Source organism: Pogoniulus pusillus, chromosome 36 (genome assembly GCF_015220805.1).
Source record: "Pogoniulus pusillus isolate bPogPus1 chromosome 36, bPogPus1.pri, whole genome shotgun sequence".
NCBI classification, from domain to species: Eukaryota; Metazoa; Chordata; class Aves; order Piciformes; family Lybiidae; genus Pogoniulus; species Pogoniulus pusillus.
This window is the reverse complement of record NC_087299.1, coordinates 6,998,117-7,020,017: the sequence shown is the minus strand read 5'-3', so window position 1 is coordinate 7,020,017 and position 21,901 is coordinate 6,998,117. Positions and strand designations below refer to the sequence as shown.

Sequence of the window (21,901 nt, the reverse complement as noted above, 5' to 3'; positions counted from 1 at the left end):
GCACAGAATCAAAGATCACGTTCTGTGATTCTGTGTTCCACAACCTCCCTGGGCAACCTGTGCCAGTGCCTCCCCATCCTCACTATCAAGAACTTCCTAATCTCTAGTCTCCATCCCTCTCCTCTTCATGATCTTAAACATCTTTTCCAACCAGGTCATTCCACAGTTCTACAAAGTATGAAGGATTCAGAGAGAAACAAACATTTGGTTGAAAAACAACCCAAAAGCAAACCAAAATCTGACTGAGAGCTTCCTTGCCCTGAAAGAGTCACTGCTACAGAGTCACTGCATCCAGAGTCCCTGCCAGCTAACTCAAGACAATGGATTTGCCACCCTGATGCACTCAGCAGTCACCCTTCAGACCGAAAGAAGCAGAATTTCAGGCTGGAGGTGAGGAGGAAGTTGTTGAGCAGGAGAGTGGTGAGAGCCTGGCAGGGGTTGCCCAGGGAGGTGCTTGAGGCCCCATCCCTGGGGGTGTCTAAGGCCAGGCTCTGGGCAGCCTGATCTAAGGTAGGGCATCCCTGCCCAAGGCAGGGGGGTTGGAACTGGCTGCTCCTTGTGGTCCCTTCCAACCCTGCCTGATTCTGTGATTCTGTAATTTACAGCTCCTAATCCTCATCACCTACTTGCAGCCTTTCACCTGCTACCACCTCCACTTCCAAGACAATACCAGAGTAACAGATCGTTTTCAGCCCAGCTGTAAGAGAACAGGAGAATCCAGTGGAGGCTTTACCTCAGCTAACTCTCAGCCCAAACGTGTCAGAGATGCTCCTGGCACGTTCAGCATGTCTCAGCAGGGTTCACCTTCTGCAGCCCTGGATGAATGCATGTGCTGGCTCAACAAACCCAACAGCTTGTGTTGAGGTTGCACCATAAAAACTCCAGAGCTTCAGTTCACAGGACAGCAGCAGGGTAGTGTATCCCTGACACTCAGAGGGGTGGAGGGAGAAAAAGTATTAATAGCTAATTGTAAAGACTTTAATTTACAGAGCCACAGATTGCACAGGGTTGGAAAGGATCCTCAAAGCTCATCTTGTCCCATGCAGTCAGCAGTGACACCTCGAAACAGAGCAGGCTGCCCGGGGACACATCAAGTCTGGTCTTGAATGTGTCCAGGAACCTCAACCCTGTGTCCAGGAACCTCAACCCTGTGTCCAGGAACCTCAAGCACATCCCTGGGCAACCTGTTCCAGCGTTTCTCAACTCTCATTGTGCAGAGCTTCCTTCTGATGTCCAACCTAAATCTGCCCTGCTCCACTTTCAAACCATTTCCCCTTGCCCTGTCACCACAGGCCCTTCTCAACAGTCACAGTATCACAGTATCATCAGGGTTGGAAGAGACCTCACAGATCATCAAGTCCAACCCTTTACCACAGAGCTCAAGGCTAGACCATGGCACCAAGTGCCACATCCAACCTTGCCTTGAACAGCCCCAAGGACGGCGACTCCACCACCTCCCCGGGCAGCCCATTCCAGTCCCTCCCCAGCTCTCCTGTAGGTCTCCCTCAGATACTGAAATGCAACTCTAAGGTCACCCTGGAGCCTTCTCTTCTCCAGGCTGAACAGTCCCAACCCTCAGCCTGACCCCATAGCAGAGGTCTTTGCAGCCTCCAGATCGGCTCCAGCAGGTCCGTGCCTCTCTTCTGCTGGGGGTCCCATAGCTGGACACAGCACTGCAGGTGGAGCCTCAGCAGAGCAGAGTGGCAGCATCACCTCTCTCTTTTGAAAACAAACAGTTGGCAGAGTTGTTTCCCCTCCAAAGCTGTTTTCACAACCCAGAGAAACACGGAGTCGCTCCAGGAACACTCCTAGAGCCAGACGCCAACACTAACAGCAGAAGAAACACATCAACAAACAACAGCCACATTCCACCAGGGATAAAAACACAATTAACATTAAAAGGCTTCGGGTCTCGGGGATAGGAAAGAGGCTCCACAACCTGCAAAAAGGATGCCTGGGATGATTTATCTCAACCAAACACAACACTCACACCTCGGCCACAGCCTTGTTTTAGAGTCGGGTCCCTATTAGTTTCCTACTAACCTGCTCTTCCCCCCCCCACCCCCTTTTCCCCTGGCATTTAAATATGTAAAACTGCCTTGCCAGCGACAGATGTGAGTACAAAGAGAAGCGATCAGCCACAAAAGGATTAATACACTTTGAAAGTTACTGTCTGGCAAACTGTCAAATGGGTTTTTATTGGCTTCTTTTCTTGTGGCTGTAAATAAACCCAGTGGCACGCAACCCACACTGGCGTGCAGGGACTAGAACCATGTCAAATATCCCCTCAGCTCCAGGCACAAATTCGCCCTAGACGACCACAAAGGTCGTTTGAAAGGCTGGCCCGTGCCTGGCCGAGCGGAATGCTGCAGCAGCGGCGGCGGCGGCGAGCAGGGCGCCCGGCGAGCGCCTGACCCCCAAGAGCCGAGCAGCAGGGTCCCAGCGCAGAGCCAGCGCCGCGGCTCGGCTCGCAAGCCGCATTTCGGCACTTGCAGCCAGCTTCACCTTCCAGCACATCTGCAGCCTGCCCTCCCTCGGCGCTTCACGAATCCCCGCCCCGGTTCAACGCTCCAGCCCAAGCCCCGCGGCCTCGCCCCGGCACGGTGACAGCTACGGCCGGCGGCTGCGGGGCACTCCCTGCCCGGCGTCAGGCTTCGCGCCCGACCGGCCGGCAGCGAAAGGACGGGCGGGGAGCGGCGGAACGAGCCCGGCCTGCTCCGGTCATGGCCACACAGCACCTGGGGGGTTACCGAAACGCAAGCTCAGAGGCCGCTTCGCTTCGGGGGGCGGCCGGGGGCTGTCAGCTCCCGGGGCGGGCACCGGGCGGACGGGCCGCAGGGGTACCCGCGGCCGCCGCGGGGTGAGAAGGGCGACGGCAGCGGCGCTGGCCCCCTGCACCCGGGAGAACCGGGCCGGGCCGGGCCGCCATGTTAACGGCGGCACTCGCGGCTTCCCCCGGGTGCCGGCAGCTGCCGCCGGGGCCTAGCGCCGAGCGGGCGCCGCAGTGCGCGGCGGGCAGGGCCGCAGCCGGTGACGGGCAGGGCCGCGCAGCACAGCGCCCGGGCATAGCAAGCGCCCGGGCATAGCCCAGCGCCCGGGCATGGCCCTGCCCGCACAGCGGCGGGGCTGCAGCCCAGCCCCCGGGCAGCAGGCGGCCGCCGGCGGCAGCGAAGCAGGTGCCGGCCGCTCGGGGCCGAGGGACGCTGAAAGCCCTCCCCTCGCTGTCAGCGGGGAGGAGAGGAGGGGCAGGGACCGCCGCCCCCCGCCCGCCGGGCAGTGCCCCCCGCCCCGCAGCCCCCACCGCCCCGCAGCCCCCAGCGCCCCGCGGCCGCTCACCCGAAGTCCTGGTCCATGGACTTGAAGAAGAACTTGTAGCTGTGCACGGGCCGGTTGCTGAGGACATGTTTGAAGTCGGCCAGCGTGACTCGGTCGGGCGGGACGGGCAGCTTCACCAGGTACGGCGTCTCCTCCTCGTCTATGTGGTAAATGATTTTAGTCTCCGCCATGGGAAGAGGGGCAGCGGGGGGCGGAGGGGAGCCGGCCCGGGCCTCCGCCGCCGCTCCGCTCCTCTCTCACGGCCTCCGGCCCAGAGCCGCCCCCGACAGGAAGGGAGCTCCCAGCGCCCGGCCGCCGCCGCGCAGGGGCTCCTCGGCCGGGATTTCGCTCCCTGCACTGCTCTCTAGCTGCCCGACCCGGGAACGGCAGCCCGCCGCCGCCCGCCCCGCCTGCATCCTCCGGCCGCCGCTCGCCGCCCCTCGCCGCTCTCGGCAGCGGGCCGCCCCGGCCCCCCGTTCCCCGGGCCGGCGGGCAGCGGCGGGAGGGGAGGCGGGCGGGCAGCGGGGGCGCGGGGAGCAGCCGCCCTCCTCCTCCCGCCGCCACCGCCGCCTTGCCTGCCGCTTCCGCACTGCGCCCCCTGCCGGCGCGGCGGCGACACGGCCGGACACGCCGCCGCTGGCACCGCCACGGCCCCGCCACGGCCCCGGCGGCTGCGGGAGCGGCGGACAAAGCCGGGATGGGCTCCCCGCAGCTGCCTCCCTCCCCTCCTGCCGTCTGTGCAGCAGCCCAGCGGGCGGTGACTCGGGGCGCAGCGCAGGGAGCAGTGGCCGCGCTGCTTCTCGGCTTAAGGCTGAGTCCTGGGGCCGTTGAGCCTGGAGAAGAGCAGCCCCAGGGGGGATCTGAGCGATGCTGATCGACAGCTGAAGGGTGGGAGGCAAGAGGATGAGGCCAGACTCTTGGCAGCGGTGCTCAGAGACACGACACAAACCGAAGCTCAGGAGGTTTCACTTAGACTTAAGGGAAAGCTTCCTTGGTGCGAGGGTGCAGAGCCCCGGAGCAGGCTGCCCGGAGAGGTTGTGGAGTCTCCTTCTCTGGAGAGATTCCAAGCCCACTGGGACACTGAACCTGGGCAAGCTGCTGTGGGTGCCTCTGCTTTAGCAGGGGGGGTTGCACTGGATGATCTGCAGAGGTCTCTTCCAACCCACACCATGCAGGGATTTTGGAATTCACACCTGTGAAGCCTCAGCAAGGGAGCAACAAGCAAGAGTGAAGGTGTGAAGCTCTCCTTACCCTCAAAACCATCGTTCACATTCAAACTGCTGAGGTGCACAGGCACTGCTTTGGGTGCTTTTGATGTTGGCTGTGGTTCACCTGAGTGCCTCATCGAGGAGATGCTCTGTTTGTGTAAGCAGCACAGTCTTTGGACTAAAAGACACTAAACATTCCCAAAGGGATATAAAACACTCTGAGTCCCCTTGCAGCTGGCTCTGTATTTTCTCCTTCCAGGAATCAGTGAAGACTTTCCAGGTGCAGCCCCTCGGGCAATGTATAATGGTGGTCAGTCTCCATATCCAGGTGGCAGGAGCAGGTGTGCTACTCTCTACATACTCAGTTAGTAAAGCTTTCTGTTCCAGCTCCACAGGCTTTACAAGGTGCAAGACATGTTCTCTCCAACCCAATTGTATGAGAGATGGAGAGGACAGAACAGGGACTGCTCACAGTATGTAACAGCAGACAGCACACTGTATTCCAGCTGTCTCAATCTGGGCTCCCTTTCCCCTTTGGATTCCATGAGAGCCGAGGTGGGATCCATTGCAGCAGTGAGTTCAGGGCTTCTCTGCAAACCATGAGCTGTCCACGGTGGCTTCTGCACAGCTTTGCTCATAACGGAGCAGAGGCACAGCCCTGGCTCAGAAGAAATCACTTTTAATGGCTGCTTCAGTGGAAGCCTGATGGGCACAGAACCCACTGAGGTGCTTGGCATGGAGCAAGCTTTGGACCCATCATCACTTGAATTTCACTTTTCAGTGCTGCCAGGTGAGACAGGGATGTTTTGGAGCAGACAGGCAAGAGAAAAGTCTTTGGAGCACCACATTCTGCAGGTATGTGGCAGGAGATCTGTTTAAGATGGATTTAGGAGGAGTTCCCTTTTCTCTCTAGAAATCCTCCAAAATGACAGCCAGAAAATGAAGATTTCAGAGCAGTGAGCTTAGGTCTCAAGGACTCTTATTAATTAAAAACCAAACCAGACCAAAACCACTTCCTCAGGAAGCCCCCAAGCTAATGACATTGTCTCTTTTCCTCTTTCCAAGAAAGAAGACATTCAGCTGCTTCCTCTGAAGGGGTAAATCACAGCTCAGCGACTGAATTACCTGTGGCACTGGACTGATTTCTCTACCAGCATGAAACAAGGGAGCCAGCTGTGTGGGAGGCTGACAAAAAGGTCTGTTCCTGTTATTGCTATTTATTGTTTTCAATTTTCTGAAGGTTTAAGCCTTCCCAGCCCCCTGATCCTCCCAGCACACTGCTACCTGCACGCTGCAAGACCACTTCCAGAGCCAAATCCTCCCACGCAGAGCCAGACCCGGGTACCTCTCTACCAATGGCATGATTAAGCCACAGCTTGAGAAGATTTAACAGTATTGAGAAACCAAACCTATCATCAATTATCTGCTGTCACTTCTGGGACAGTGGAGCAACCACAGGAATGCCACCACTGGGCTTCTCCAGCTCACCTGATGACATGCACACCACTCATCACTGCTGGGCTTTGGTGCTTGGATGATCATCATACAAGATGAAACAGGCAAGGAAAGGTATCAGAGAATCACAGAATCAAGCAGGCTGGAAGAGAGCTCCAAGCTCAGCCAGCCCAACCTAGCACCCAGCCCTGCCCAAACAACCAGACCATGGCACTAAGTGCCCCAGCCAGGCTTGGCTGCAACACCTCCAGCCACAGCCACTCCACCACCTCCCTGGGCAGCCCATTCCAATGCCAATCACTCTCTCTGACAACAACTTCCTAACAACATCCAGCCTCAACCTGCCCTGGCACAGCTTGAGGCTGTGTCCCCTTCTTCTGTTGCTGATTGCCTGGGAGAAGAGCCCAACCCCACCTGGCTACAGCCTCCCTGCAGGCAGCTGCAGACAGCAATGAGCTCTGCCATGAGCCTCCTCTGCTGCAGGCTGCACCCACCCAGCTCCCTCAGCCTCTCCTCACAGGGCTGTGCTCCAGGCCCCTCCCCAGCCTTGCTGCCCTTCTCCAAACACCTTCCAGAACCTCAACATCTCTCTTCACTTCAGGAGCCCAGAACTGGACACAGCACTCAAGGTGTGGCCTGAGCAGTGCTGAGTACAGGGGAAGAAGAACCTCCCTTGTCCTGCTGGCCACAACGATCTTGAAGGTCCCTTCCAGCCCAAACCATTCCCTAAATCTATGAGTTGATGCTGAACAGGGAAGGCTTCCTTTAGCAGGCTTAGAGGATGACTCTAGTCCAAGCCACATTTTCTGAGCTTTATGTAGCTTCTGCAGTATGAAACTCAGGCAAACAAATATTAACACCTAACCCTTTGGTCTCTTAAAGACCTCCTGAATTCCTCTGAGAGCCAGGTGGTATCCACAGAAAGATTACATCTGCCAAAGGCTCTGTTCTTGCTCTGGTAGCTGTTGACAGAGCTGGAAATACAATGGCTTGTATAATTGTCAGATGGCTACTTCGGGACAGCCACGGAGCTGTGAGTCACAAAAAGCTTTCAGCGTCCCCATAAGCACAGAAGAGAGGAGATAACACCCTTTGAACCCCCTTTAATGTTCCAGTCAAGCCACAAACTAATCCAATTAAAGAGTGGCCACGGGATTGCAGAACACACTACTGCTCCATCAGGGCTAATATCTTGCTTCTTGCTGAGTTCAGGCTTTAACACTTGAGTGGAAAACAAATACAAGGCATAAAATCTCTTGCTATTAGTGCTGTGCTCTCAGAGATAGAGCAAATGGTCTGGCTGACCCCTGCAGGGAGCAGATAGTGTCCTGAGGCATAAAAGCCACTCACCCTTTGCTTCATTTATAGAGTAGAGCATTTCATTACCACACAGAGAGCCAGCAAGCCCCCAGGAAAGCCATCCTGTGAGTTACAGTGATGGCTGCTGCTTGTCTCAAAACTCATCACACTCTGGGTACTTAGCAGATAATTATTTGTTTAAAGGGAGAGGACAAAAGGCAAACCAGAGCTCTGGGCACTCTGACACTCACCAAAGCTGCTGCTTGGGAGACACCTCTGCTATGAAGACAGGCTGAGAGAGTTGGGGCTTTGCAGCCTGCAGAAGAGAAGGCTTGGAGGAGACCTTGGAGTGGCCTTCCAGGATCTGAAAGGGGCTACAGGAAGGCTGGGGAGGGACTATTGACAAGGTCTGGGAATGACAGGATGAGGAGGAATGGGTTGGAACTGGAAGAGGGGAGACTTAAAGTGGACGTTAGGAAAGGATTCTGTGCAGTGAGGGTGGTGAGACACTGGCACAGGTTGCCCAGGGAGGTTGTGGAGCACAGAAGCACCCAATGTGATCTTTGATCACATTGGGTGCTTCTGTGCTCCACAACCTCCCTGGAGGTGTTCATTCTGCTCTCCACAACCTCCCTGACCAACCTGTGCCAGTGTCTCACCACCCTCACTGTAGAGAATTCCTTCCTCATCTCCAGTTTGCATCTGCCCTCCTCTTCCAGCAGCTGCTCTTTATCTCAGGGGCAGCTCCCATTTCGTTCTACCCCTCCACAGAGGCAACATCAGCACCGATGCAGAATTAAGAAGTAAAGCTACAGATTAGCCTGAAAGAGAAATAATTGCAAGCAGAAAGTTTGGATGTGCTCAAAGTTCAGGCTGGCTCCTGGTCTAGATCAACAGGAGGCAATTCCAGGTCGGCTAACACTACTCAGGGATCTGGTCAGAAAGATCTGCAAAGGTAGTTTTGTTTTATTGATCCTCTCGGTGCAGAGGACCGTGGGGACAGTGAGGTCGTGGCAGGACTCGGTGCCCACGGCTGACAAGAAAATAAAGACATCAGACACTAGAGGGAAGCAGCAGACTTGCAGTGCAGCTCCGCAGCCTCCTGAGCAAAGCTCCCCAGGGCTTTCCTCGGCGTTGGATTCAAACACAAACAAACCCAGGGGGAGATGGCAGAGAGTATTTGCAGTCTGAGTTCTAACAACCCTCTGAGTTGAGGAGTGTCAGAGGAGTATTGCCCTACAGGTCTTCTTCTGGAGCCTCCTCGGTGCCAGCGATGGAGCAGCTGTCACCACTGCACACACACACACACTTGGGGCACTCTCCAGCATCACCCTTGCAGGTGATACACAGCTCAGCAAGGAGTGCAGTGGATCAGTCCCAACTCCTGCTCATCATGACCCAATCTATTTTCCTTATAGAGTCATAGAATCAGGCAGGGTTGGAAGGGACCACAAGGAGCAGCCAGTTCCAACCCCCCTGCCGTGCCCAGGGACACCCTACCCTAGAGCAGCCTGACCACAGACTCAGCCAGCCTGGCCTCAAACACCTCCAGCCATGGGGCCTCAACCACCTCCCTGGGCAACCCATTCCAGCCTCTCACCACTCTCCTGCTCAACAACTTCCTCCTCACCTCCAGCCTCACTCTCCCCACCTCCAGCTTTGCTCCATTCCCCCCACTCCTATCACTCCCTGAGAGCCTCAAAAGTCCCTCCCCAGCTTTTTTGTAGGCCCCCTTCAGATCCTGGCAGGCCTCCCTCAGCCATTTTCTGGTTTTTCAACCTCTTTCCAGCAGCTGCAGCACTTTGTTGTTTTTAAAGGGTAGAGTCACACTTGAAGAATTTCCCTGCAGGAACTGTCTGCAGAGGGCCAGAAGCACCTTTCAAAACCTGACCTCTAGGAAACAGTGAGGGTTTGGGGATTTTTTTTGCTCAGGAATGCCAGCTGGATCTTTATCCCTCTTCTCCCAGCTCACCAGTGCTTCTTCATCCCCTCAGACCTGTGCTCTGCTAATGATCAGCAAATCCCTCTCCACTCTTCCCCAGACTGGGAGGCAGGAGGAGATGGGGACAGTCTGCACTTAATTTCAGTCCAGTTGGAAGACAATGAAAATATTTCATTTCAGTGGTCTGCAAAGCAGGCTCTGTGGTTGCTAAATTAGCTTTTCCTTCTTCCCAGCTGCCTTCCTGGAAAATCAGACCCACTGCCTGCAGAGACAGATGCCCCAGCAACAACCAACCAACAGAGCCTGGGCTGGAGTTTGCCAGCAGACACCAACGTACAAGCAGGAAGGATCAGCATTAAAGCATCCAGCACTGGCTAAAGCTGTGCAGAAAGACCTCACTTTTCCTACTGATTGCATCATTTCAGCTGCCTCTCTTTGTTTGGGTTTTTTAAGGCTTTCTAATGTACAGAAAAATATATGAAAAAGCCACACTGGTGTAGAACCAGAGAATCAGGCAGGCTGGAAGAGAGCTCCAAGCTCAGCCAGCCCAACCTAGCACCCAGCCCTGCCCAACCAACCAGACCATGGCACTAAGTGCCCCACCCAGGCTTGGCTTCAACACCTCCAGCCACAGCCACTCCACCACCTCCCTGGGCAGCCCATTCCAATGCCAATCACTCTCTGCCAACAACTTCCTCCTAACATCCAGCCTAGACCTGCTCTGGCACAATTTCAGCCTCTGTCCCCTTCTTCTGTTGCTGGCTGCCTGGCAGCAGAGCCCAACCCCACCTGGCTACAGCCTCCCTGCAGGCAGCTGCAGGCAGCAATGAGCTCTGCCCTGAGCCTCCTCTGCTGCAGGCTGCACACCCCCAGCTCCCTCAGCCTCTCCTCTCAGGCCCCTCCCCAGCCTTGCTGCCCTTCTCTCAACACCTTCCAGCACCTCAACATCTCTCTGCAATTCAGGAGCCCAGAACTGGACACAGCACTGCAGGGGTGGCCTGAGCAGTGCTGAGCACAGGGGCACAAGAACCTCCCTTGTCCTGCTGCCCACACTGCTCCTGAGCCAGCCCAGGATGCCATTCGCTCTGCTGCCCACCTGGGCACTGCTGCCTCCTCTGCAGCTCCTCTCTCCCAACACCCCCAGCTCCCTCTCTGCCTGGCTGCTCTCTGTCACTCTCTCCCCTGCCTGTAGCACTGCTTGGGGTTGTTGTGGCCAAAGTGCAGATCCCTGCACTTGGCCTTGTTCGATCTCCTCCCATTGGCCTCTGCCCCCCCATCCAGCCTGGCCAGGTCCCTCCAGGCAAGGACAGAGCAGGCCTGCAAACACTGCTTTTGTGGCTTTGAAGCCCTCAAAAAAAATCTCCACCCAAAAATATCTCCTTGCTCCAGTCCAACCCAACATGTGTCCCTCAGTCCAGCAGATTGGCTGCCAGCACCCCCAGACTAACGTGGCTGATCCTTTATTAGGCTATTCCAGCTTGGAGCTCTGCTTTGCCTGTGGCATTTGAGTGGAATGACACAAAAAAAAGCAGTGCTGTTGAGTCAGATGTTCCCAGCAGGACTGGCACCAGCTGCAGGATGAGCTCACATTGCCCAAAGTATCGAATTTTTTTTTCAGCAGTTCTCATTTGGCTTCTCCTGACTGTAAAGAATCTCACCCACAGGCTACAGCAGGGGCAGCCCAGGCAAGTCCCACAGCAGTACCAGGGTGGAGACTTCAGATGAGAACTTCACTGTGCTCCACAACCTCCCTGGTTCCACCTGCTCAAGAAGCCATCAGGCTGCAAGAGTTGGGGCTCTTCAGCCTGGAGAAGAGAAGGCTTCCAGGAGACCTTGGAGTGGCCTTCCAGTAGCTGAAGGGGGCTACAGGAAGGCTGGGGAGGGACTATTGATAAGGTCTGGGAATGACAGGATGAAGAGGATTTGGTTTGAACTGGCAGAGGAGAGACTGAAACTGGATGTTAGGTAAAAGTTCTTTGCAGTGAGAGTGGTGAGACACTGGCACAGGTTGAGGGTGGTGAGACACTGGCACAGGTTGCCATCTTCCAGACCTTCTCTGGTACAACTTGAGGCTGTGTCCCCTTCTTCTGTCCCTGGCTGCCTGGCAGCAGAGCCCAACCCCACCTGGCTGCAGCCTCCCTGCAGGCAGCTGCAGACAGCAATGAGCTCTGCCCTGAGCCTCCTCTGCTGCAGGCTGCACACCCCCAGCTCCCTCAGCCTCTCCTCACAGGGCTGTGCTCCAGGCCCCTCCCCAGCCTTGCTGCCCTTCTCCAAACACCTTCCAGCACCTCAACATCTCTCTTCAATTCAGGAGCCCAGAACTGGACACAGCACTCCAGGGGTGGCCTGAGCAGTGCTGAGCACAGGGGCAGAAGAACCTCCCTTGTCCTGCTGCCCACACTGCTCCTGAGCCAGCCCAGGATGCCATTGGCTCTGCTGCCCACCTGGGCACTGCTGCCTCATCTTCAGTTATTCCTTTCACCAGAGCTGGCCAAGCTGTTAAATAATCTCACTGTCCCAAATGCATTTTTTGGCCTCTTTTTTTAGTTTCATATCCTGCTTTGATCCTACAAATTCCTGTCCCTGCACCCTGTACTGCCCATCCAAGCAGCAACACAAGCTGTTTCCACCAGTGTCCCTGGAAGAACTCTGTCATGCCAGCTGGGATACTAATCAAGTGGGTGGAAGTCCCCCAAGAGCAGAATGTGCAGCAGGAACTTTGCAAAGTGTCAGTTCTGTAAGGAAAAGAGGAATTTGGGCTGGGAGTGAAGCATCAAACTGCAGTTACTGTTCCAGCAGGATGTTCTCTTCCTTTCTGGACTTGCAGAATGATGTGCTGTGAAGGAGCAGCCAGCCAGGCTGCTATGAACTCCCGCTACAGCTGCAGAGCTGCTGTTCATTCTACAGCACTTTTGGAGAGCTGAAGTTTGTCTCTGGGTCGTATGACCAAGTCAAATGATGATCACAGAATCAACCAGATGGGAAGAGAGCTCCAAGCTCCTCCAGCCCAACCTAGCACCCAGCCCTGCCCAACCAACCAGACCATGGCACTAAGTGCCCCAGCCAGGCTTGGCTGCAACACCTCCAGGCACAGCCACTCCACCACCTCCCTGGGCAGCCCATTCCAATGCCAATCACTCTCTCTGACAACAACTTCCTCCTCACAGCCAGCCTAGACCTGCCCTGGCACAGCTTGAGGCTGTGTCCCCTTGTTCTGTTGCTGGCTGCCTGGCAGCAGAGCCCAACCCCACCTGGCTACAGCCTCCCTGCAGGGAGCTGCAAACAGCAATGAGCTCTGCCCTGAGCCTCCTCTGCTGCAGGCTGCACACCCCCAGCTCCCTCAGCCTCTCCTCACAGGGCTGTGCTCCAGGCCCCTCCCCAGCCTTTGCTGCCCTTCTCCAAACACCTTCCAGCACCTCAACATCTCTCTTCAGTTGAGAGCTGTTTTCCTTCTCTCTCTTTACCCCGCAGTTTGGAAGCACAACTGCTTGTGCAGAAGTCTTGCCTGGCTCCCTTGCAGCCAGGATTTTGCCATGCTGCTATTAGCTACTGCATGTGGCATGCTGCTTTTGGGTAATCTCTGCTCATCAGCCTTCTGAAGGCAAAAAAAAGGGTCACCCCTTCAACCTGGCCTCCCACCTCCATCAGTCTGGGGTAGCATTGGCACCTCTGATCATTACCCATATCCAACATAGCGATCAAAGCAAGGATGAGGAACTCACAAAGCTCTTCCCAGTGCTTGTTTCAGAGAACAGACTGATTTTTTTCCCTCCTTAAGTTATTCTGCAGCCTGGAATTCAGGTGAAATATTTAAATGGCTCTGGAGTTGATGAGGAACCCTACTTTGAGCTGCTGTCTCTCTGAGCTGTGCTAAGCAATTTGAACTGGCAAGTGAAGATCTCCAACCTTTGACTTGAAAGGGAGGGAGAGAGACATTAATGACAATTACTTGAGACTGTGCCACCCTGATGGAATAAGCAGCTCAGCTTTCTGCACCTGCAGGAATGTGCCTTGGGTTTCAATCAGGTCCAGCCCAAGAAGAGCTGTCTGCTTTGGGGGAAGGGCAGGCAAACAGGCACCTGGACCCAACCCCAGACCCTTCTCTCCACTTAGTCATAGCTCTGCCCCATCTGGACACATTTGAAAGGGTGAATCTTAAGTGAAGGTATCTTAAGTGAAGAGAAAGACAGAGAAAAACTGCCCAGAGAGCAGCAGAAGGGCTATGCAAACTGAAAAGTGAGGCTCTGCCCAGCTGTGGCTCCAGCTCTGCTGTTCTATTATTAATGTTCAATGTCTGAAGGCATTAAATATCTCCACCTAGTCCTTACTAACAGAGAGAAGTGTTAACATCCATAAAAATCCACTGAGTTCATTTTCCACTCTTGTAAAAGAGGCTGTAGAGGCTGGGGACTGACCTGTTGAAAAGCAGCTCTGGGGAAAAGGACCTGGGGGAGTCCTGGTGGACAGAAGGATGTCCAGGAGCCAGCAATGTGCCCTTGTGGCCAAGAAAGCCAATGGTATCCTGGGGTGGATTCCAAAGGGGATGGTGAGTAGGCTGAGAGGGCTTCTCCTGTCCCTCTGCTCTGCCCTGCTGAGGCTGCACATGGAATAGTGAGTCCAGTTCTGGGCACCTCAACTCAAGAAGGACCTCAGGGAACTGCTTGAGCGAGTCCAGCACAGAGCCACCAAGCTGCTGCAGGCAGTGGAACACCTCCCTGTGAGGACAGGCTGAGGCTTGGAGCCTGGAGCACAGGAGCCTGAGGGCTGCCCTCATTCCTGCTGATAAAGATGTGCAGGGCAGCGTCAGGGGGATGCAGCCAGGCTCTGCTTAGGGATGGCCAAGGGCAGCACAAGGGGCACTGGGGGCAAGCTGGAGCAAAGGAGGTGCCGTGGGAACAGGAGGAGAAACTTTGTGAGGGTGCTGGAGGCCTGGAGCAGGCTACCCAGAGAGGTTGTGGAGTCTCCTTCTTTGGAGACTTTCAAAACCCACCTGGATGCATTCCTGTGTGACCTGCCTTGGACAATCCTGCTCTGTCAGGGGGGTTGGACTGGATGATCCCTGGAGGTCACTTCCAACCCCTACCATTCTGTGACTCTGTGTGAAACAAAAACAAATCAACAATCAAGCTCAGAGTCAGAAACACAGAGATAGGCTCCCAGAGCTCTTAGGAGCTGACCCCAGGCCCTACCCTTGGCCATTTGTGTGCCTTGCTTTACCCTGGAAAATGAGGGCATTGATGTTCCCCCATCCATAAAATGAAGTATTGACATGGTGCAGCTGGAGTGTGTGAAGTGCTGTGTGACACTGATTTATCCCAGCCCCACGAGAGATCCCAAGCAGGCTTTGCTCTCACTGTCCTGGTGAATACACAACGTGGCAAACAACGCCTGAAGCTGAGTGCTGCAGGTTGGTTTATTTCAAGCAGTAACATCAAAGCAAAAGGTCTGCTGATTCAGCTCATAAAAAACCATGGAGGCATAAACCCAACAATAATATCAAGAAAGAAAAGGGGGGATGGAGGGGTGGGAGAAGAGAAGGAGGAAAGGCAACCCAAACCCATCCTAAGTGCACACAAGAGAGTCTAACTCTGTCAAGAAGCATTTGCAAAGACCCTTGTGCTTGGGGAGGGGGGGAAGTCTAGGTGAAAAAAAAATCAATCTGTGGTATCTGGAAGGACATGAGCTGTAAAAAAGGCATCTCCCTTCCATTCCTCTGTCTTTGCTTGAAGCTTCTGGGCCAGCCAGCAGCTTGGGGATGTCTTCATTTACAGTATTCCTTCCTGAAATCTGAAAGCAAATGGAAATGAAGGTCAGTGCCTTGAAGAGAGATCTGAAGCCATCCAGAGAAGCACACAGTGTGGTATGGACTTAGCCACGTGGTCATCAGTGACCACTTGCCATGGCCCAAACATCCTCTGCACAAAGCCTACACAGAGAGATCCTGTGCCTAAATCACTGCACAGATCACCTCTGCAGGCAAAAATACCATGGAGGACTAAAACGAAGCCCAGCAGGTCCCAGGCAACTCATGGACTCCCCAAACCATTCCCTTGTGGGGCTTTTGGTCATGTTTGTTGCATTCTAAATCCCAATTAAAGGAGTCATGGAACCTATCAACTGCTTCCAAGCACTGCTTGACAGAAATGTGAGCCTGCAGAAGAGGCATCAAGCTCAGGGTTGAGGCTCACAGCACTCAGGATTGAGGCTCAAAGCACCCAGGATTGAGCTTGAAGAGTATAGATTTAGACTGGAGTTTAGGAGGAAGTTCTTTCCAGTGAGGGAGACACTGACACAGGTTGCCCAGGGAGGATGTGGAGCACAGAAGCACCCAATGTGATCTTTGATGGATCACAGTGAGGGTGGGGAGACACTGACACAGGTTGCCCAGGGAGGATGTGGAGCACAGAAGCACCCAATGTGATCAAAGATCACATTGGGTGCTTCTGTGCTCCACATCCTCCCTGGAGGTGTTCAAGGTCAGGTTGGATGAGTCCTTGAGCAAGCTGTGCTGGTGGGAGGTGTCCCTGCCCATGGATCTGGATGACCTTTCAGGTCTTTTCCAACTCAACCCATTCTGTGATTCTGTGCTCCACAACCTCCCTGGAAGTGTCCAAGGCCAGGCTGGATGATGCCTTGAGCAACCTGGTCCAGCAGGCAGGTGTCCATGCCCATGGCAGGGGGGTTGGAACTGGCTGGTCCCTTCCCACCCCATCCATTTAATGGATCCATAAATACTGGACAAGAAGCAGCAGATTGAGCCCCTAGGGAAGGGGAGTTGTTTGCTTTTGTTGGATGAAGGAAGTGTCTGCTTATTACCCATAAATTAATTCAACTCAAAACACTCTTTTCTGCCCAGTGTTTGCTTCTCAAACCCCAGGCCAGGACGTTATGGAGCTGCACCTCCCTCTGAGGTTCCTATCCCAGCCCTGCCAGGCATTCCTTTTGTTCCAATAAAGGAAAACATTCTCCTTGTGCCACGCCAAAAGTTCCCAAAAGCCTAATCACTGCCTGCATCTTGTGGCTCCCTGATGAAAGGATAAGAAGGGATCTGAGCTTCTCATTCCTGCTGTCATTTGCCGCGGCGTTTAGCATGCCTCATTTGGCTGTGGCTTGGTCAGCTCACTGCTAAAAGCTGTCTCCTTCCCTCCTCCCTCTTTTCAGCCGTCACAAGGTTCCTCCAGCCACCAATTAGGGGTGAAGCAAATCGTGATTACCTTTGTCTAAATCGATGTTCTTTGCTGGGAAGCTTCTGGCTTGCTCAGCCTTCTCCTTCAGGATGTTGTTTTTGTAATCTGTGTCAGGGAGGAGTGCAGTTAAGAACGTGAAAAGAAAACAAAGCTCTAGAGCCAAGGCAGAGCTATGGGATCAGTCCTTCTTGAAGCACTCTAGGCCTGGCACCTCCAGATCTCCAGCAGTAACTCATCGACACACTCAGCAGGAACAGGAAAGCTGCTAGGACTTCATTTTTGCCCCTGGCACTAATCACTTACGCATACCTCAGCTTCCAGCTACCACAGACTCTTCCAGCCAGTAACAAAAAGCTCTGGATTGTCTATTTGAAGCTCACCCAAAAACGACTGCTGCAGTGACTCAAAGAATCTGCTCACAGCAGAGCTCTCCTGAGACACAGAGACAGCCTGGGGAACTGCCTTGATTCTCTTTCCTACACAAACGACTTGAACTTGAGGAATTTTCTTCCCTAGATGCCCTCTTCATCTCATCCCACATTGGTTTGCACTCCAATTTGCCTTTCAGGTGCATGTCAAAGAACCAAACTCCCCCCCCCCCCCAAACTCCAGGTGAAACAGAAGCAGCTGGACCTGCTTGCTGACCAACCTCATCAATCAGCCTCCAGTTAAACTCCAAAGTCAGGGGTGCCCTCCCCAGCTGCAGTGCCTCTGCTTGTACTGACTTCTGGGCTGACATTCTCAACCTAAAATCACCTCCAAATAGGCATCTAAACGCTGCCAGGGACTCCTCAGCTCTGAGAGGTTTTGAGCTGGTTTGAGGAGAGCTGTAGCTGATGCCTACCCAGCCTGATGTCTTCACTTTTCTGTTGAGTCAGATCTGTGGTGTCAACTGTAAATTCTTTGAGGTTTACATCCTTCCTGAAAGAGAAAAGGCAGTGAAAAAATGCTGTTGGCACAGCTCCTTCCACACTTTGCCACCATTGCTTTTCTAACACACTCCTTTGGAGAATCTCATTTCCAATGGAGAATTCCATTTCCAGTGGAGAATTCCATTTCCAGTTGTTTATTGCCTGCATATCTGGTGAAAGGCTGAAAAAAAAGCAACCTTTGGAAGGTTTCATAGAATGGAATCCTAGAATAGTTTAGGTTGGAAGGGACCTCAAGGATCAGCCAGTTCCAAGCCCCTGTCAGAGGCAGGGACACCTCCCACTAGAACAGGTTGCTCAAGGGCTCATCTAACCTGGCCTTGAACACCTCCAGAGTGTCTTCACTCTCTGTTAAGCAGTGGTGATTTTCACAGCAATCAAAGATCACATTGGGTGCTTCTGTGCTCCACAACCTCCCTGGAGGTGTTCAAGGCCAGGTTGGATGAGGCCTTGAGCAACCTGAGCTGGTGAGAAGTGTCCCTGCTCATGGCAGGGAGGTTAGAACTGGCTGACCTTTAAAGTCCCTTCCAACCCAAACCCAGCAGTGAATGAATTCTATCCACAGCCTTTGCTGGACTCAGATGCTTTAGGCTCTCAAGGACAGCTAAGGGTTGTTCAGAAGTTTAGTCTGGAGAAGAGGAGGCTCAGGGCAGAGCTCATTGCTGTCTACAGATACCTGAAGGGAGGCTGTAGCCAGGTGGGGTTGGGCTCTGCTGCCAGGCAGCCAGCAACAGAAGAAGGGGACACAGCCTCAGGCTGTGCCAGGGGAGGTCTGGGCTGGATGTTAGGAAGAAGTTGTTGGCAGAGAGAGTGATTGGCATTGGAATGGGCTGCCCAGGGAGGTGGTGGAGTGGCTGTGCCTGGAGGTGTTGAAGCCAAGCCTGGCTGGGGCACTTAGTGCCATGGTCTGGTTGGTTGGGCAGGGCTGGGTGCTAGGTTGGGCTGGATGAGCTTGGAGCTCTCTTCCAACCTGGTTGAGTCTATGATTGTCTAAGTTCTTTCCCCACTCCAACCCTAGCCAACAGAGCCTGTAGTTATACTTACTCTCCATATTTCTTCACGTTGTACTCATAACCTGAGGAAGGAGAAGCAGAATGAGCAGAGGGGCCCAGTCCAGCCAAGCCCTCCCAGCCACCACCATCATTGTACTGTGCCCTGCAGGGGAGGACCCAGAAGAGGATCACTGCACTGTGCCCTGCAGGGGAGGACCCAGAAGAGGATCACTGCACTGTGCCCTGCAGGGGAGGACTCAGAAGAGGATCACTGCACTGTGCCCTGCAGGGGAGGACCCAGAAGAGGATCACTGCACTGTGCCCTGCAGGGGAGGACCCAGAAGAGGATCACTGCACTGTACCCTGCAGGGGAGGACCCAGAAGAGGATCACTGCACTGTGCCCTGCAGGGGAGGACCCAGAAGAGGATCACTGCACTGTGCCTTGCAGGGGAGGACCCAGAAGAGGATCACTGCACTGTACCCTGCAGGGGAGGACCCAGAAGAGGATCACAGCTCTCAGCACTGTGCTCTGCAGCAATGACTTGCAATCAGCCAAGGCTCTGCTGCCATGAGCTGCCCCTGCAAGCACCCCAGGGCTGGTCTTTGCCTGCACTCACCTCTCTGCCGGCGCTTGCGGGTGACGAGGACGACGACGATGAGGAGGATGATGAAGAGCAGCAGAGTTGCCAGGATGTAGCCCAGCTGCTGGAAGAAGTGCATCCGGCTCTCAGGAATGATGACATTTATTACATTGTGGCCCCTGACAACATTTGGATCTGGTGGCAGAGGAAGAGGAAAGCAGGTTGGTAGTTCTAACGGCATCCAAAGCAAGCCACACTCACAGGTGGCATCATGTCTGGACTCAAAACACATCCAGAGAGAACCTCTCCTCCACTGCAGGAAGGAAAGGGCAAATGGCTGCAGCATTTACAACCTGCTGCTCCTCTGGCAGAGGGAAGGGGCCTGTGCTCTCCCTAGGAGCATGAAGTATTCAGTGCCTGTAGTGGTCATGGTAGTCGTGTTTCAGTTGGGCTCGATGATCCTAAAGCTGCTTTTCAACCTTAATGATCCTCTGATTCCCTCCCTGCTGCCTGCCTAGGCTTAGGGTTGTCATTTACTGAGGAGAAAGAAGCCACAGCAGCCAGCCCCAAGTCTTTCTGCAGGGTAACACAACCCTCCTCTGGGTCCCTTACAACACACACATAACCACTCTGCTTCGGCTCCAGACAGCTAAAGTATGAAGCAGCCCCTCCCTGCCAAGGGTTATAATTTGCAGAGTGGGAGGAATTTGCAAAGCCAAAGAATGAGTTTTCCTTTAAAATTAAATTAAAAAAAATCAATAAAATCAATAAAAGAAAGAAAAGGACCCAAAAAAAAAGGCACACACACAAAGAAGAGCCAAGATTCCATTCCAGTTGTGGGTGCAGCAGCTCTGCAGTTCCGCAGCGCAGCGAAAGGCGACTCAGAAAACTTCCACACGTGGAACCCTTCTGTAGCTCTCAGATAAATAGGTCAACTTTTTACACACAGAAAGAGGAAGAGACTTTTCTGCTTGCAATAGGGAGAGGAAGGGATCATTCCAGCCTAGGCACTGCAAGTCCCTGAGGCACACTGTGCTGGGAGAGAAGCCAGCTGAAAGTGACAGCTTCTGGCCCTAAGCAGGGAACAATCACAGAGCAGCAGGCAGGAACCAGTGTGGAGCTCTGACCACCATTCTCTTGGGTCTTTAACCTGTGAGTTAGTCAGAGGGATCAAGGGAAAAGATGAGGGGAAATATCCCAAGAGCCACAGTATCATTTAAGAGATCTCTTCTCAGGTGAGCAGTGTTGAGGTTTGGAGCTGCTGGCATGGTGACTGCTCCACTCTGTCAGGCAGTTTGTTTCCAGCAGCTAAAGATACCAACCCAGCAGCAATCAAGTCAAGCAAGATACACAGATGCAGATGGTGGTTTGGGTTGGAAGGGATTTTAAAGATCAGCCAGTTGCAACTCCCAGCTATGAGCAGGGACACCTCCCACCAGCCCAGCTTGCTCAAGGCCTCATCCAGCCTGGCCCTGAACACCTCCAGGGAGGCGACATCCACAGCCTCCCTGGGCAATCTGGGCCAGTGTCTCTCTACCCTCACTGGAAAGAATTTCATCCTAATCCCCAGCCTCAATCTGCCCTCCTCAAGCTTCAATCCATTCCCTCTGGTCCTAGCACTCCCAGCCCTTGCCAAAAGTCCCTCCCAAGCTCTCCTGTAGCTGCCTTCAGGTACTGGAAGGTTGCCCTAAGGTCTCCCTGGAGCCTTCACTTCTCCAGGTTGAACAGCCCCAACTCTCCCAGCCTGTCCCCACAGGGGATGTTCTCCAGCCCCTCTGATCATCTTCATGGCCAACTCTGCACTAGCTCCATGTCCCTCTTACGCTGGGGGCCCAGAACTAGGCACAGTGCTCCACATGGGAATGAGTGTGGACACTTGGCAAGCACTGCTAGTGCTAAAAGGAGCCCTAGAAAATGCAGAGGCTTTAGCTGGGCAGCCCAGCCCTGCACTCCAGTCAGACTCCAGCCTTTACTGGCACTGCTGGATGCCCTGTGCTGAGCACCAGCCCTGTGTTTTCCACCAGTGCTGAGCTTAAAAAAAACACAGCAAACCCCCAAAACCCACTTGCAAAGCTGCAAACAGCAGCAGTGACAGCTCTGCTTTAACTGATCCCTGGATCCTCAAAGGCTTCTCCAGCAGCTGCCATAATGAGATGGTAGCCACCAGAGCAGCAAACATAAAGAGAGGCTATTCCTGGCTTGTTGCTTTCCCACCACACTGTAAGGCAGGGTAGGAGCTGAGTTCAACTTTAGTCAACATTGGAGAGGTCACTGGAACAACAAACAGTGGGAAGGGAGGTTCAGTAACTGGGGATCTCCTTGGTTTAATCAGGCAGAGCAATACTAAAAGCACTTCTCATGGTGTTTGGACAAAGCACCAGTGGTGGGCTCCAGAGTGCAGCACCAGGAAGGCAGCAGAATAACCCAGTTTGTAACTGGGGAAACTGAGTAACTGTTGAGGTAGGTGATGAATGTCAGCTCCTAGAATAATGAGGGCCCACAAAAAAGCTGGGGAGGGACTTCTGAGGCTGTCAGTGAGTGCCAGTACTGGGGGGAATGGAGCAAAGCTGGAGGTGGGGAGAGTGAGGCTGGAGGTGAGGAGGAAGTTGTTGAGCAGGAGAGTGGTGAGAGGCTGGAATGGGCTGCCCAGGGAGGTGGTTGAGGCCCCATGGCTGGAGGTGTTTGAGGCCAGGCTGGATGAGGCCTTGAACAACCTGGGCTGGTGGGAAGTATCCCTGCCTATGGCAGAGGGGTTGGAACTGGCTGAGCTTTCAGATCCCTTCCATCCCAAACCATTATCTGCATCTATGGATCTTGCTTGATTTTATTCTTGCTAGATTCTATGAATCTATGAAAATGATTTTTAACAGTGAGGGGGAGGGGAAAGTCAGGTCAGGAGGTGCCTTTATGTTGCTTTACCAGGGTCAAACTCTTCTGCTGGGAGACATGGAGAGCTCTCCACCAAGAAAGCCTCCTGTGCTGGCTGTGCCAG

The 21,901-nt window shown here is 54.0% G+C and overlaps 2 protein-coding genes and 1 long non-coding RNA gene across 10 annotated transcripts in view; 1 reads left to right on the top strand and 2 right to left on the bottom strand.

Annotated features, from left to right (window-relative positions):
* DVL1 (dishevelled segment polarity protein 1) overlaps positions 1-3,774 on the bottom strand; it is a 107,850-nt gene extending 104,076 nt beyond the window's left edge. For all 5 annotated transcript variants that reach the window (XM_064172106.1, XM_064172109.1, XM_064172107.1 and 2 more), the window contains exon 1: positions 3,337-3,774. In XM_064172106.1, coding sequence (XP_064028176.1) covers positions 3,337-3,506 — 170 coding nt within the window. In that variant the 5' untranslated portion in view covers positions 3,507-3,774. The remainder of the gene's footprint in view (positions 1-3,336) is intronic.
* LOC135190601 (uncharacterized) lies at positions 3,365-9,617 on the top strand. Its single transcript, XR_010308571.1, has 3 exons — positions 3,365-3,455; positions 5,589-5,719; positions 9,453-9,617. It is a non-coding gene; the product is annotated as an uncharacterized LOC135190601 (long non-coding RNA).
* A 4,996-nt stretch (positions 9,618-14,613) lies between these two features.
* The window catches only part of MXRA8 (matrix remodeling associated 8), a 45,666-nt gene continuing 38,378 nt past the window's right edge, over positions 14,614-21,901 (bottom strand). For all 4 annotated transcript variants that reach the window (XM_064172113.1, XM_064172112.1, XM_064172115.1 and 1 more), the window contains 5 exons: positions 18,946-19,104; positions 18,380-18,410; positions 17,251-17,327; positions 16,434-16,511; positions 14,614-15,006 (listed from right to left, as the gene is read on the bottom strand). In XM_064172113.1, the coding sequence (XP_064028183.1) occupies positions 14,981-15,006; positions 16,434-16,511; positions 17,251-17,327; positions 18,380-18,410; positions 18,946-19,104 (371 nt within the window). In that variant the 3' untranslated portion in view covers positions 14,614-14,980. The remainder of the gene's footprint in view (positions 15,007-16,433; positions 16,512-17,250; positions 17,328-18,379; positions 18,411-18,945; positions 19,105-21,901) is intronic.